The following is a 15,315-nucleotide window of genomic DNA, read 5'->3' as shown; positions in this document are numbered from 1 at the left end:
AAGAAAACAGTTTTTGTTTTATGTGGATGATGCTGCACTTCTGAAGTTGTCCAAAGATTTAACACGAATCATAAATAAATACATCAACATACATGTGCTAGTGTTTTTGATAATAATAAATTTAAAAAAAATAGCAACCCCATTTAATGACTGGACAGGAGTCAAAAAAGTCTCAAATGGTGTTTTTCTAAATGGAGTTTGGTTCAGTTCGTCACTGAGTTTGTGTTGTGCTGCTTCATGTTGTGTGAATACTGGTGGTTCTGCAAATAAGCTCATTTTTGGAAGTGGGACCAGATTGAACCCAGTGAGTAGGAAAACAAACCATACATGTCATTTATACAAGGCGTCTTTAATAACAAACTTTACTTTGTTTTCAGGAATACATAAAGTCTTTACTGTACAGTAAATGTCAAAATGTACAATTAATTTAACATCATTAAGTTGCATATTGTTGTGAGTGTAAAGTCATGATTCTAGCAAAAGCCTCAAATGTTGAAATTGTGTTTTTCTACATGGAGTTTGGTTCAGTTCGTCACTGAGTTTGTGTTGTGCTGCTTCATGTTGTGTGAATACTGGATATAAGATGATCTTTGGAAGTGGGACCAGATTAACCATTGAACCCAGTGAGTACCGATACAGATTATAATCCAGAGTTTGCACTTTAGGTTTTATTTAAAGATTTAAAGAGAGTTTTATAAACCTAAATGGTTAAAAGATTGTCTCAATCATATTAATCACAATCAATACATCAGCTGAGCATATATTAATCAAAGGTGCAGATAGCAGCTTATTGTTGTGCAATGTGTCCCTGCAGTTTGTGTTGTGCTGCTTCATGTTGTGTGAATGGTGGAGGTGGAAAGATGATCTTTGGAAGTGGGACCAGATTAACGATTGAACCCAGTGAGTAGGAAAACATACCATAATAATTATTTCTATGAGGCGTCTTTAACACCAAACTTTACAGCGTTTGACGTGAATATTAACTAAACCAGAGCAGCAGATAAAAGAAGTCTAAAAAACCTCGTAGTTATCTGGACTGATTGATGAGTGAAGCGCTGCTGACAGTGATGGGAATGATTCACTCGACTCTTCAGGCTCATCATCACAAAGTAGAAAATAATTCAAAAGAATACTGTTGAGATGAAAACCTTAAAAACTATAAAAAGTTTAGGCTTTAAGAAGTTTTCGTGAGAATAAATTATTGAGAGAGAATAATCGAAACAAGAGATTGTCCCTAAAACAGCTGGGCCAGTGATCAAGACTTACATTTCAGTTGTAATTTATCATATGCACTTGATTTTAATTCAAATAGTGTCTTGTTTATGATTCTGGAATGTAATCATTCCAGAATGAGTCTCATATGTAAAAACAATGATTTTCTAAATGGAGTTTGGGTCAGTTCGTCCCTGCTGAGTTTGTGTTGTGCTGCTTCATGTTGTGTGAATACTGGAGCTGGAACTAAGCTCATCTTTGGAAGTGGGACCAGATTAACCATTGAACCCAGTGAGTACTGATATGGATCATAATCAATATTTATACCATGCATCTTTAAAAGCAAACTTACAGTGTTTCACACTCTAAATGTCAGTATTTCAGAAACTAAGAAATCACTTTTTGTTTTATGTGGATGATGCTGCACTTCTGAAGTTGTCCAAAGATTTAACACGAATCATAAAAAATACATCAACATACATGTGCTAGTGTTTTTAATGATAATAAATTTAAAAAAATAGCAACCTATTTTAATGACTGGACAGGAGTCAAAAAAGTCTCAAATGGTGTTTTTCTAAATGGAGTTTGGTTCAGTTCGTCACTCTGCAGAGTTTGTGTTGTGCTGCTTTATGCTGTGTGAATACAAATAGAAATAAGCTCATCTTTGGAAGTGGGACCAGATTAACCATTGAACCCAGTGAGTAGGAAAACAAACCATACATGTCATTTATACAAGGCGTCTTTAATAACAAACTTTACTTTGTTTTCAGGAATACATAAAGCTGCTAAAACAGTTCAGAGTCTTTACTGTACAGTAAATGTCAAAATGTACATTTAATTTAACATTAAGTCGCGTATTGTTGTGAGTGCAAAGTCATGATTCTAGCAAAAGCCTCAAATGTTGAAATTGTGTTTTTCTAAATGGAGTTTGGTTCAATTCGTCCCTGCTGAGTTTGTGTTGTGCTGCTTCATGTTGTGTGAATGCTGGAAGTGGATATAAGCTCATCTTTGGAAGTGGGACCAGATTAACCATTGAACCCCGTGAGTACTGATATTGATCATAATCAGTGTTAATATGGGAATCATAAAATCAGCACAAAGTAAAAAAACTTTTCTAAACGTGAACTTTCCACAAACTAAGAAAGCAGCTTTTGTTTCATCTGGATGATGCTGCACTTCTGAAGAAGTCCAAAGATTTAAGGAGAGTTTTTATGAGACTAAATGGTTGAAAGGTAACCTTAATCCGAATAATTAAAATCATAATAAACACATAAACCGATAGAGTATTAATTAGAATCATCAACGTATTAATTCAGAGCATCAACACTAAAACACCTCAGTATCTCCACAGTTAAAATTACATTTTATTTATAATGTAAATGTCAAAAAATTATGTTTTTCTAAATGGAATTTGGTTCAGTTCGTCACTCTCAAATGTAAAAAATGATTATACGAGAAACAGACTGCTAAATCGAATCTGGAAATTTAAGTTTAAGTGGAATTTTTCTAAATGGAGTTTGGTTCAGTTCGTCCCTCTGAGTTTGTGTTGTGCTGCTTCATGTTGTGTGAATAGTGGATATAAGATGATCTTTGGAAGTGGGACCAGATTAACCATTGAACCCCGTGAGTACTGATGTGGATCATAATCAATATTTATACCATGCATCTTTAAAAGCAAACTTACAGTGTTTTACACTCTAAATGTCAGTATTTCAGAAACTAAGAAAACAGTTTTTGTTTTATGTGGATGATGCTGCAGTTCTGAAGTTGTCCAAAGATTTAACACGAATCATAAAAAAATACATCAACATACATGTGCTAGTGTTTTTAATGATAATAAATTTAAGTACTAGCAACCTATTTTAATGACTGGACAGGAGTCAAAAAAGTCTCAAATGGTGTTTTTCTAAATGGAGTTTGGTTCAGTTCGTCACTCTGCAGAGTTTGTGTTGTGCTGCTTCATGTTGTGTGAATACTGGTGGTTCTGCAACTAAGATCATCTTTGGAAGTGGGACCAGATTAACCATTGAAGCCAGTGAGTACTGATGTACATCATTAATATTATTAATATGAGGCGTCTTTAAAGGCAAACGATAGCTGTGTTTTACAGGAAAACAAACAAAAGCACAATAGTAGATAAAAAAGATGAAAAAGTTCGTCAGTGTATTGATCAAGAGCACTGACCGTAAAACTGTTTGTTCAGTACGTCTGTTGTACAGTAAATATCACCGTTCACATTTATTCATAATATACTGTATATTTATAGTCAATAATTTGAATGAAAATAGTGACTCATTAATTGGACAAAAGTCTGTCATGTAAAAATAATGTTTTTCTAAATGGAGTTTGGTTCAGTTCGTCTCTCTGCTGAGTTTGTGTTGTGCTGCTTCATGTTGTGTGAATACAAATACAAATAAGATGATCTTTGGAAGTGGGACCAGATTAACCATTGAACCCGGTGAGTACTGATATTGATCATAATCAGTGTTAATATGGGAATCATAAAATCAGCACAAAGTAAAAAAGATTTTCTAAACGTGAACTTTCCACAAACTAAGAAAGCAGCTTTTGTTTTATGTGGATGATGCTGCACTTCTGAAGTTGTCCAAAGATTTAACACGAATCATAAAAAATACATCAACATACATGTGCTAGTTTTTGATGATAATAAATAAATAAAAAATAGCACCCTATTTTAATGACTGGACAGGAGTCAAAAAAGTCTCAAATGGTGTTTTTCTAAATGGAGTTTGGTTCAGTTCGTCCCTGCTGAGTTTGTGTTGTGCTGCTTCATGTTGTGTGAATACTGGAACTAAGATCATCTTTGGAAGTGGGACCAGATTAACCATTGAAGCCAGTGAGTACTGATGTGGATCATTAATATTATTAATATGAGGCGTCTTTAAAAGCAAACTTTACTTGTTTTAAACACAAAACCAGAATAAAAAGCTGCTGATGATGGAAATGATTCACTCACCTCTTCTGGCTCATAAAATCAGCACAAAGTAGAAAATAATTCAGTACTTGTGTTTATCATAATCATTAAATATGTCAGCTGAGAAAGTATTAATCAGAATCATCAATGTATTAATTCAGAGCGTCAACATTTTGTTCAGTATCTCTACTGAACAGTAAACATCAAAATCTACATTTGATTTATATTTATAATGAACATTTTTCTTAATGAAAACAGCAGATTAGTTATTTGACTTGACTCATTATTCAGACAGGAGTCTCAAATGTAAAATAATGTTTTTCTAAATGGAGTTTGGTTCAGTTTGTCCCTGCTGAGTTTGTGTTGTGCTGCTTCATGTTGTGTGAATGCAAATCAAAATAAGATCACCTTTGGAAGTGGGACCAGAGTAAACATTGAACCCCGTGAGTACTGATATTGATCATAATCAGTGTTAGCTGATTGTGATCAGAACGTAATCTTTCAGGCAAAAGTCTCAAATGTAAAAATGAAGATTATACGAGAAACAAACTGCTAAATCGAATCTGGAAATTTAAGTTTAAGTGGAATTTTTCTAAATAGAGTTTGGTTCAGTTCGTCACTCTGAGTTTGTGTTGTGCTGCTTCATGTTGTGTGACTACTGGAAATCAATATAAGATCATCTTTGGAAGTGGGACCAGATTAACCATTGAACCCAGTGAGTACTGATGTGGATCATTAATATTATTAATATGAGGCGTCTTTAAAGGCAAACGATAGCTGTGTTTTACAGGAAAACAAACAAAAGCACAATAGTAGATAAAAAAGATGAAAAAGTTTGTCAGTGTATTGATCAAGAGCACTGACCGTAAAACTGTTTGTTCAGTACGTCTGTTGTACAGTAAATATCACCATTCACATTTATTCATAATATACTGTATATTAATAATCAATTATTTTAATGAAAATAGTGACTTCCCTTGTATCGTCAAAACGCTAAAACCAGAAATGAAGAATCATCCAGTCAAAACAAAGATTTAAAGACGTTTTTTTGAGCAGAAGATTGTCTTGATAATAATAATCAAGTCATCAAATCAGCAGCATGAACACTAAAACAGTTTGTTCAGTACATTGTACAGTTAATATCAGCATTTACATTTCATTTATCATATATATTCATAATCAGTTATTTGAATGAAATAGTGACTTTTTTTAACTGGACAGAAGCCTCAAATGTTAAAATTGTGTTTTTCTAAATGGAGTTTGGTTCAGTTCGTCACTCTGCTGAGTTTGTGTTGTGCTGCTTCATGTTGTGTGACTGGTGGAGGTGGTACTAAGATGATCTTTGGAAGTGGGACCAGAGTAACCATTGAACCCAGTAAGTACTGATGTACATCATTAATATTATTAATATGAGGCGTCTTTAAAAGGCAAACTTTACAATATTTTACTGGGATACAAAAAAACGCTCTTACAGTTCATTCAGTGTCTCTACTGTTGAGAAAATGTCAACATTTACATTTATTAATAATATATATTATATTGTATATTTCTTATAATGAAAGAAGCAGCTAATTGTGATCAGAACGTAATCTTTCAGGCAAAAGTCTCAAATGTAAAAATGAAGATTATACGAGAAACAAACTGCTAAATCGAATCTGGAAATTTAAGTTTAAGTGGAATTTTTCTAAATGGAGTTTGGTTCAGTTCGTCCCTGCAGTTTGTGTTGTGCTGCTTCGTGTTGTGTGAATGGTGGAGGTGTAAAGATCATCTTTGGAAGTGGGACCAGATTAACCATTGAACCCAGTGAGTAGGAAAATATACCATAATAATTCTATGAGGCGTCTTTAACACCAAACTTTACAGCGTTTGACGTGAATATTAACTAAACCAGAGCAGCAGATAAAAGAAGTCTAAAAACCTCGTAGTTATCTGGACTGATTGATGAGTGAAGCGCTGCTGACAGTGATGGGAATGATTCACTCGACTCTTCAGGCTCATCATCACAAAGTAGAAAATAATTCAAAAGAATACTGTTGAGATGAAAACCTTAAAAACTATAAAAAGTTTAGGCTTTAAGAAGTTTTCGTGAGAATAAATTATTGAGAGAGAATAATCGAAACAAGAGATTGTCCCTAAAACAGCTGGGCCAGTAATCAAGACTTACATTTCATTTGTAATTTATCATATGCACTTGATTTTAATTCAGATAGTGTCTTGTTTATGATACTGGAATGCTATCATTCCAGAATGAGTCTCAAATGTAAAACCAGTGTTTTTCTTAATGGAGTTTGGTTCAGTTCGTCACTGCTGAGTTTGTGTTGTGCTGCTTCATGTTGTGTGAATGCTGCAAATAAGATCACCTTTGGAAGTGGGACCAGATTAACCATTGAACCCAGTGAGTACTGATGTGGATCATAATCAATATTTACACCATGCATCTTTAAAAGCAAACTTACAGTGTTTTACACTCTAAATGTCAGTATTTTAGAAACTAAGAAAACAGTTTTTGTTTTATGTGGATGATGCTGCAGTTCTGAAGTTTTCCAAAGATTTAACACAAATCATAATAAATACATCAACCAAGCAAGTATTAAAGAAAAGCATCACTAAAACAGTTTGTTCAGTGTCTCTGCTGTGCAGGAAATATTAGTATCTACATTATATTATATACATTTATAATTTATAACTATAATAGTGTTTTTAATGAAAATGAATTCAAAAAAATAGCACCCTATTTTTATGACTGGACAGGAGTCATAAAACTCTCGAATATAAAAATGGTGTTTTTTAAGTGAATTTGGTTTGTCAGTCTGCGGAGTTTGCGTTACGCTGCTTCATGCTGTGTGAATGCTGTAGGTGGATATAAGATGATCTTTGGAAGTGGAACCAGATTAAACATTGAACCCAGTGAGTACTGATACTTTTCAGAAACTAAGAAAACAGTTCTTGTTTTATCTGGATGATGTTGCAGTTATCCAAAGATTTAAAGATGCTTTTACGAAACTAACCGGTTGTAAGATTGTCTTGATCATTTTAATCTTAAACATTAGAATCATCAATACATGTAGATATTTTAATTAATAAAAGCTGGATAATTAAGTCTAAAATAATTTTTCTAGATGATGTTTGGTTTGTTGAGTTTGTGTTATGCTGCTTCATGTTGTGTGACTACTGGAAATCAATTTAGGATCATCTTTGGAAGTGGAGCCAGATTAACCATTGAACCCAGTAAGTACTGATATAGATTAGAAACATTATTTCTATGGAGCATATTTTAAGAAAAAAGTAAAGTTTTACTGAAATATTTACAAAATCTAAATAGAAAAACAATTAATGAGGAGATAAAAACAAAAAAATAATAAAAGGAGGATAAGGAGTTGTGTTTTCCCAGTATGAGCAATACAAACTCCACTGGAAACAAGATGCAGTCTGAGCAAGTTTAAACCCAAAAGTTTTTTTTTTATTAACTGAACCAAGACGTGAAGCCAAGCTGAACCAAACTGAACTGTCAGCTAACATTTCCCACTAATGTCACATAATAATGTCAAGTTTTGGATTCCAAAACTTCTCGTCTGTTTCCAGAGTTTTCTCTCATTTCTATAACTTTGAGTTTGGTTGAAGTGTGCTGTTTGCTGCAGAGTTGAGTCAGTGAGGTTTGTGTATTTAGGCTTCAGACTGTGTGACTGTTAACAAGATTATCTTTGGAAGTGGCACCAAACTTCACATTAATGCCAGTAAGTTGAATTATTTTTATATTGAAAATCTGACAGCAAAGTTGTTTAGAGCTCCAATGCATTGGTTTTCTTTATTAGAATGACAGCATTTCTCCAACAAGATACAGAAACAAGATACGGAAGCAACATGAAATGTTGAACTTGAATGTTTAATTATCAACTGAACAAAACTGGCAAGCAAAATATAAACATAATGTTTGGAAGTCTAATATTCAAAAGTAGAAACACAAACAAAATCTATTATGTAACTGAAGATATGTTGATTAAAGAAAATCAAACTTCTCTGGAATTCCAAAAATTGAAAACATGGTCAAACTGAAAGCCAGCTTTTCTTTTGCTTAGTTCCCAAAAAGTTGATGTTTCGGAGATTTTGACAGGCAGTAATTTCATATATTTCACATCATATTTGTCTACAATGAAAAGTTGTAACAAGCAAATGACAGATACATTTTAGAAGATATTTAATGGGAAAATCAACTGTTTAAAATGTTAAATGTCAACTAAAAAACAAAAGCAGTTTGGCCATTTTACCACCTGGTTCAATTAGAATTTTCTGCATTGTGTGAATGAAAACATTTGATACATGTTGAGAAACCTCTGAGGGTTTTTGTCCTGTCAGTTCATACTGTGGGACAAACACCGCCAGAATGACGTTTGGAGCTGGAATCAAATTGACTGCAGAGACACGTGAGTCCGCTCGTCCAAACTATCTAAAATCAGTCACTCATACATAACACAGATCTGCTGTATCCCAGAATTTAATATTATTTTTCATTAAGCAAATTTAACTGCAGTTTGTATGGATATAACTCACATGTAGAAAACGTTGCTGTCCAATTGGTTGCAAAACTGAAATAACACGCGAAGGAGTTCATTAGAAAACAAACTATCTGCACACCCCTTATTGTCCAAAAGACCTTTTTCTTCACTGGCCATATAAAGATCTACATGTAACAACTTACTCTCTGTAAAATACAAGTAGTTGCAGATTATGTGGTTAAATCCATGTCTGTTTCTGCAGCACGAAGAACCAGTTGAGTAAAAATAAGACCTCTTTAAGTGCAATGTGAAATTAAAATAGGTGATATTGAAATCAGTGATTTTGAATCAAAAGCCTAAAATTTTTCTTTTTTGTGGTGAAAAAGACATTACATGTTTAAATACTCCAGTTTCTATAGGTTTGGTGGCAAATTAAATGTGCTAAATACAAATCAACAAGTTCAAAGAAACCATCTAACATTATCTTTGACCTGATACTGTAAGAATCGTGCAATATAACACCTTTAATAACTATTCTACAAACGCTCATTCTTACTCTCATACATACTTTTTCAAATGTTAACAGTAAAGTTACGAATTCATAAAAAACACTGACTTCATTTGACTGTTTATCTCAGTTCTGAAACTTTAAAACTGTAACTTAATTCATGATGTACAGACTTTTCACATATACAGGTAATAAGTTCATGTTAATGTCAGATTTTCCTTTTTGGAATAAGAGAAGTTTATTCAATTCACTCAATTAGGACTCTGTGAGCTGTCAGAGTTGTAGCCCTGCAGAGTTTATGCAATGGTGTTTTTTGTTGTGTGAATACTGGAAGTTACAAGCTGATGTTTGGGTCGGGGGTCAGACTGAACATTGAAGCCAGTAAGTCCAATTAGATTTGTTTTATTTCAAAAATCACTCTAAACCCCTAAGGATATAAGTCCTTCGCCTTTAGAGTTAAAGATTTCTGATTCTTAACTGTTTTCTTTCATAAACAAAGATCACAAATCTTCATGTGATCCCAAATCTTTAAAATGGTGGACACTTGATTTGAATTTAAACGCGTCAACCGTCAGTTTGAGTGTAAAATTTAGATTCAGTCCATTTAAATGCCATCATGATGTATCAATGCTTTTGGGAAAAAAACGTTTATCTCAAATGTTGGTGATTTGTCTTACTGTTCAAATAAGCTGAATAATGATATGTCATTTTTAACCCTTAAATATATATGACCAGTCATGAAACAGCATCATGTTTCCTGACAAACTTTCCTCTATCAGTTATTGTGATGACAACAAACACTGTGTGTCATATTCCAAGATCACATTTGGCCAAGGGATAAAACTGATCGCTGATTCAAGTAAGTTCAGGGGATGATTGGATGAAAAGTAGATTTCAGAGATTCAGTTAAGTTTTTTGAATATAGTTTTTCTCCTGTGTTCTGCTGTTCACAAATATTTGTGTTTAGAATTTGTATTCCATCTTGTAAATTACGCAAACTAGAAGAGGAAAAATAATAATTTGGTCTTTTAATTATATTTGCATGCTCTCTTAACTGCACGTTGTAGCAGGTGTGGCAATGAAAAATGACTCAAATATATCACATTTAATAATTATATTATTGTGCTTAAGTCCAAATACTATGAAGCCAAATGCAAATTTGCTGTTACTGTTTTGTTTTACTTATCTTTTGTAATCTGTAATTAGTGTGTGTTCATGAGGAAATTGGTTATGTAGTTATTGTTCAGTCCAGATCCACTGTGTGACTTTTAGTGGAAACAACAAAGTCACTTTTGGAGAAGGAACCAAACTAACTGTAGAGAACAGTGAGTATTGAGAATATAATTTTTAATGGTTTGGATCTTTCCACATCCAAATTTTTACTGTCACTAAAATTTACCTTCACCTTTTATATATTCAACTAACTTTCAGAAATGTATGATTGACTCAGTCAAGTGTTCTTTTTTGGGAATAAGAGCATAATTGTGGCTGGGTGACAAGAGTATTTTTAATATTATGTGATATGAGTCTACGTGGTAAAATAGTCTCAACCCACATTATCATTCATCATATCAGACAAAAAGGAAAAATCACCAAAATTGGGCGTTTTTACTTGACAGCAATGATATGTTTTAATGGCTTGAATTTCAGGACATTTACCTTCTTAAACTAAGCTTGATGCATGGGTGGCTCCATGTCTTCAAACTGAGGTTGCTTGTTCCAGCATTGATTAGTTTTACATAATTTTATTTTAAATTCTAGTGGAGATTCTGACATTTCTAAAAATGCCAAATATGTCAGACGGATGTTGGGGAAAAAGTGTAAAAATAATACACAAGACATCTGGACTATTTCCATTTCAAAGAATGGTCTGTTTAGGGGAAAATCAAATGTCACAATGAGACATAAAAGAATAATGTCTTGTCTTTATTAGAATATGTAAACCCGAGAATAAGCAAACAGCAAATTGAATCTGAAAAATACAGCTGTTTGCAGACGATGTGATTATATTCATTAGTGTGAGCTCTGTAGTTATTGTTGAGGTGAGAAACACTGTGAGACTGGGACAGGGGACAGAAAATTAGTTTTTGGTGAAGGAATACAGTTGACTGTTGAATCCAGTGAGTATAATTTTAACTTCTAAGTATTCCTGCTGTGTTTAGATAATAAACTGTGTAAATAGACACAAGATTTTATGTTTTCATCTGCCAAAACACACAGGGTATTACAATATTTGATTTCTATGTCTACATGTATTGAATGCCTAAATGTTAAAACCCCAAATATTTAGTCTCTATAATGATAAACCAGTCACTGTTTGACTGATTTTAATGTACTTTTGTTTCAGAAACATCTCTGAGTTTATTTTTGATGGGATTCTTACTGCATGACCACCTGTTCCTTGAGAAAATAGTCTAGCCACAAACATTATTCATTATATTATTATTAATTGCATTAGATTATTAATTTGTCATTTTGATATTTGTCTGATAGCGCAAAAAATTGAAGCTCATAAACAAATAAAATCTAACAAACCATGTGGTATTTTAGTAAAATATATACAAAAAACCAAAGATGTTCCATTTAATCTTTCAAAAGTATCTTTGTTGTAAGAAAGTCATTTCTCAAACATATTTCTGCGCTTAACGTTCAATCTGTAGTCATTTTTAAAAATTGTTCACCTATGATTTGTCAGCTGTTACTCCTGTATCTGCATAAGGAAATAGGTGATATAGTTATTGTTCAGATCAGACTGACTGTGTGACTACGTCTGGAAACTGGAAAACCATTTTTGGAAAAGGAATCAAACTAACTGTAGAAAGCAGTGAGTATCCAAAATACAAAAAAGCTTTTTGATGATTAATGATATTAATGATTGTAACTAAATAATTCACAGATGAATCAAAAGACCAACCTGGTTATGATTGGTTATTATTTAAAATAATAACAAATATTTACACTTTTATCCAAAAGTTTTGCCTGAAACGTCAACAATTTGCAGATGATGTGATTCAGTCTGTTACTGTTTCATGACTTGGAAAAAGGGCTTTAAATTAGTATTTCGAAGGAAGGAATCAAAGTGACTTTTGTTGCTAGTCAATGTTACTAATGTGGATCTAGGATGGCAGAAAGGGCGTATCAGTTAATTACTGTTCTGTGTGGTCAAAGTGAAATGTCTCAGGTTTAATCTAATTTTTCTGCACCTACTTTGAATATTCAGAGAGGTCATTTTTATAAATAATCCTCAATGAAACAGTACAACAGTTCAATATATCAATCAATTCAAACTGATGATTGTTGGTTTTTAGCTGGACTCAGCAGTGCTTGTTAACTGTTGGTTTCAGTGTGTTTATGTCGTGGACTTTGTCAGAGTGTGACTGGCTCTTTGGCTAAACTCATCTTTGGTTCAGGCACAAAACTGACTGTTGGCTCAAGTAAGTTACAGTATCCGTCCTCTATTATTGTCCTCTACAAACTAAACCTAATTCTGAATTGCTCATTTTTACATTTTGGTGCTGGCATGGGACTTTCACCTTGGTATTTGACTATGAGCCCTAAACATTTGCTTTTTAAGTGCAAAATATTTTTACTGCTTTTACATCATAATCGTTAATTAATGCCATTAGTTGTTATTACCTGGTGTAATCAGTGTTGACTGAAGCAGAAGCAGCGCATGTAGTTATTGTTTAGATCAGATCCACAGTGTGACTACTAGTGGAGGAAACTTTAAACTGACGTTTGGAGAAGGAATCAAACTAATTGTAGTAACCAGTAAGTATCCAGAATTCATATATTCAAAACATAAAATTAATAAAAATGTTTTTGTTGTTTATGCCAAGATAGGATTTAGTGTTGCCACAACTCAAAGTAAAGCCAAGTTATGGCTGTAAATATCATGACAGCTAAATCTAATGACACATTTTGACTATATATATATATATGTCATTGTAAAAAATGGGTTACAAATGTGAAAAAAACTTATTGGTGACTTAAGGTGACTTATTATTTAACTTACATTTCGGCACGGGGCTTTCATCTTGGTGTTTGACTATGAGCCCTAAAAATTTGCTTTTTAAGTGCAAAATAATTTTACTGCTTTTACATCTTAATCGTTAATTAACGCCATTAGTTGTTATTACCTGGTGTAATCAGTGTTGACTGAAGCAGAAGCAGCGCATGTAGTTATTGTTTAGATCAGATCCACAGTGTGACTACTGGAGGAGGAAACTTGAAACTAATTTTTGGAGAAGGAATCAAACTAATTGTAGAAACCAGTGAGTATCAATAATTCACTCATTAGATCAAATGAATTAACATGTGTTTGCTGGCTGTTTATTATTTGATATTGACACAAGTTAAAATAAAACCAGTTATGACTGGAAATATCATGACTGCCCAATTTAATTATACATTTTGACAGCAATCTTGATAATTAAAACAGTTGTCAGAGTAGTCCTTGATCTGATACGGCTCTCTGGAACACAGCTAAAATAATACGTTATGTGTAGAAATCTGAATGTAAATGTACATGTTGTGTTAATCATTTTTTAATGTGATCAGATGATGATTATAGTGTTTATATACTTTGGCATCATTAGTCATTTTAGAGATCATGGTTATGTAAATAATTAAGTAAGTAAGTAATTTTCACTCTTGAACTTCAGCTGCTATTGCTGTCCAAAGGCATTTTTGACATTAGTCTTTTCCCCACTGTCAAATATGAAACAGCTAATTATGTCTAAAATACAAATATAATACAACTTTTGCAGATGATGTGCTTAAATCCATTCGTTACACATCAATTTTTGTTCTGAGTGGAAACATTGTGTGACTGCTTCTGGGACAGCAGCCTGGAAAATATTTTTTGGGGAAGGAGTCAAACTAACTGTTAAGGCCAGTGAGTATTGTAATAATTAATTATTTATTTATTATTGTATGTTAGCTCTGTCTTTTTAGTTGCATATACATTATGTACATGATGAAAGTGAGATTGTTGAATGAAAAAACTGAATGTACATGTATGTACTGTAATGCACATATTTACTGAATATTTTTAGTGACTCAGTGAAAGGTAAAGATCACATTTTAAAGGACAAATTCTTCTTACAGACTGCTAAATATTAATTGCCTTCAGAAGCAAACATAATAATAAATATAAATCTGAGGTACTTATCATTACTTTACTGGAGGAATGGAAAGCAATGGAAGTCTTAAGTCAAATTAAAAACAACATGCCAGGACAAAGACACACAATATGTGTATACTGCTTAACAGAAAATATTCAATCACTTATTAGATGTGAACATACTAACCATTATAACCTCGTCCTCACTGTGTGTAATTACTTCTGCATGACATTCAGAGTGAGTATGTGTTGACAATTTAAGATAGAAGATGTTGTGTTAATCTTAAATGGACTACTGATTTAAAATTTTAAATAGAATTTTTAACACATCTCTCCATAGGACTTTTCTTATACCCACTTTTGTGTCATAACCGGTGGTACATTTTAGTAGTTTTATTTTTCAATGTTTTATCCCCATTCAAGTTATTTTGACTCCCTTAAGTTCTTTGAGTTCATATAAATAATCTTACTGAATACATTCAGTCCCTTTTCCCCTTCGTTAGTCCATCTCTGGGTTTATGTAGTTGGATATCTTAGAGTGTGACTGGCTCTGGAGTTGATAAACTCATCTTTGGCTCTGGCACTAAACTGACAGTTGGCTCCAGTAAGTACATTTTATACATATAATCTCATTTTTTAATTTGCTGTTTAGTCACTGAAATGTCCACTGCAAGCTAAAAACAAAACAAAAAAAAAACGAACGCGATAGATTGCATAAGGAAGTACATTACCGTACATATCAATGATGCAGGTTAAAACCTTATATCAGTGGTATATTGGTGATTTTCATTCTTTCAAATACATTGAATGGTGATGTGATAATCTATGAATTGAGAGTTACACCTTAAAACCTTTGTAAAAGCCTTTGGATAATAATATCAAAAATGCACAACAAATTACACTTGCGGATACAAGGCTCTCCCTTGACAAGAGCAATGTAACATGATATTATAAATTATTGTAGTTAAAAAGCATATATTTTTTTATGTAGATTGTTTTAAGCAAAGCTAAAAAAAATTGCGTAGCTTGATAATGAAATAGG

At 32.9% G+C, this 15,315-nt stretch overlaps 1 gene segment (V, D, J or C); it reads left to right on the top strand.

Moving 5' to 3' along the window:
• Nucleotides 1-7,251: 7,251 nt before the first annotated feature.
• The window catches only part of LOC122886882, a 31,003-nt gene continuing 22,939 nt past the window's right edge, over nucleotides 7,252-15,315 (top strand). The window contains 1 exon segment of the C gene segment in view: nucleotides 7,252-7,375. Within this exon segment, the coding sequence occupies nucleotides 7,267-7,375 (109 nt within the window).

This window comes from Siniperca chuatsi, linkage group LG13 (assembly GCF_020085105.1).
Source record: "Siniperca chuatsi isolate FFG_IHB_CAS linkage group LG13, ASM2008510v1, whole genome shotgun sequence".
Classification (NCBI taxonomy): domain Eukaryota; kingdom Metazoa; phylum Chordata; class Actinopteri; order Centrarchiformes; family Sinipercidae; genus Siniperca; species Siniperca chuatsi.
This window is presented reverse-complemented; position numbering and strand designations above follow the sequence as displayed.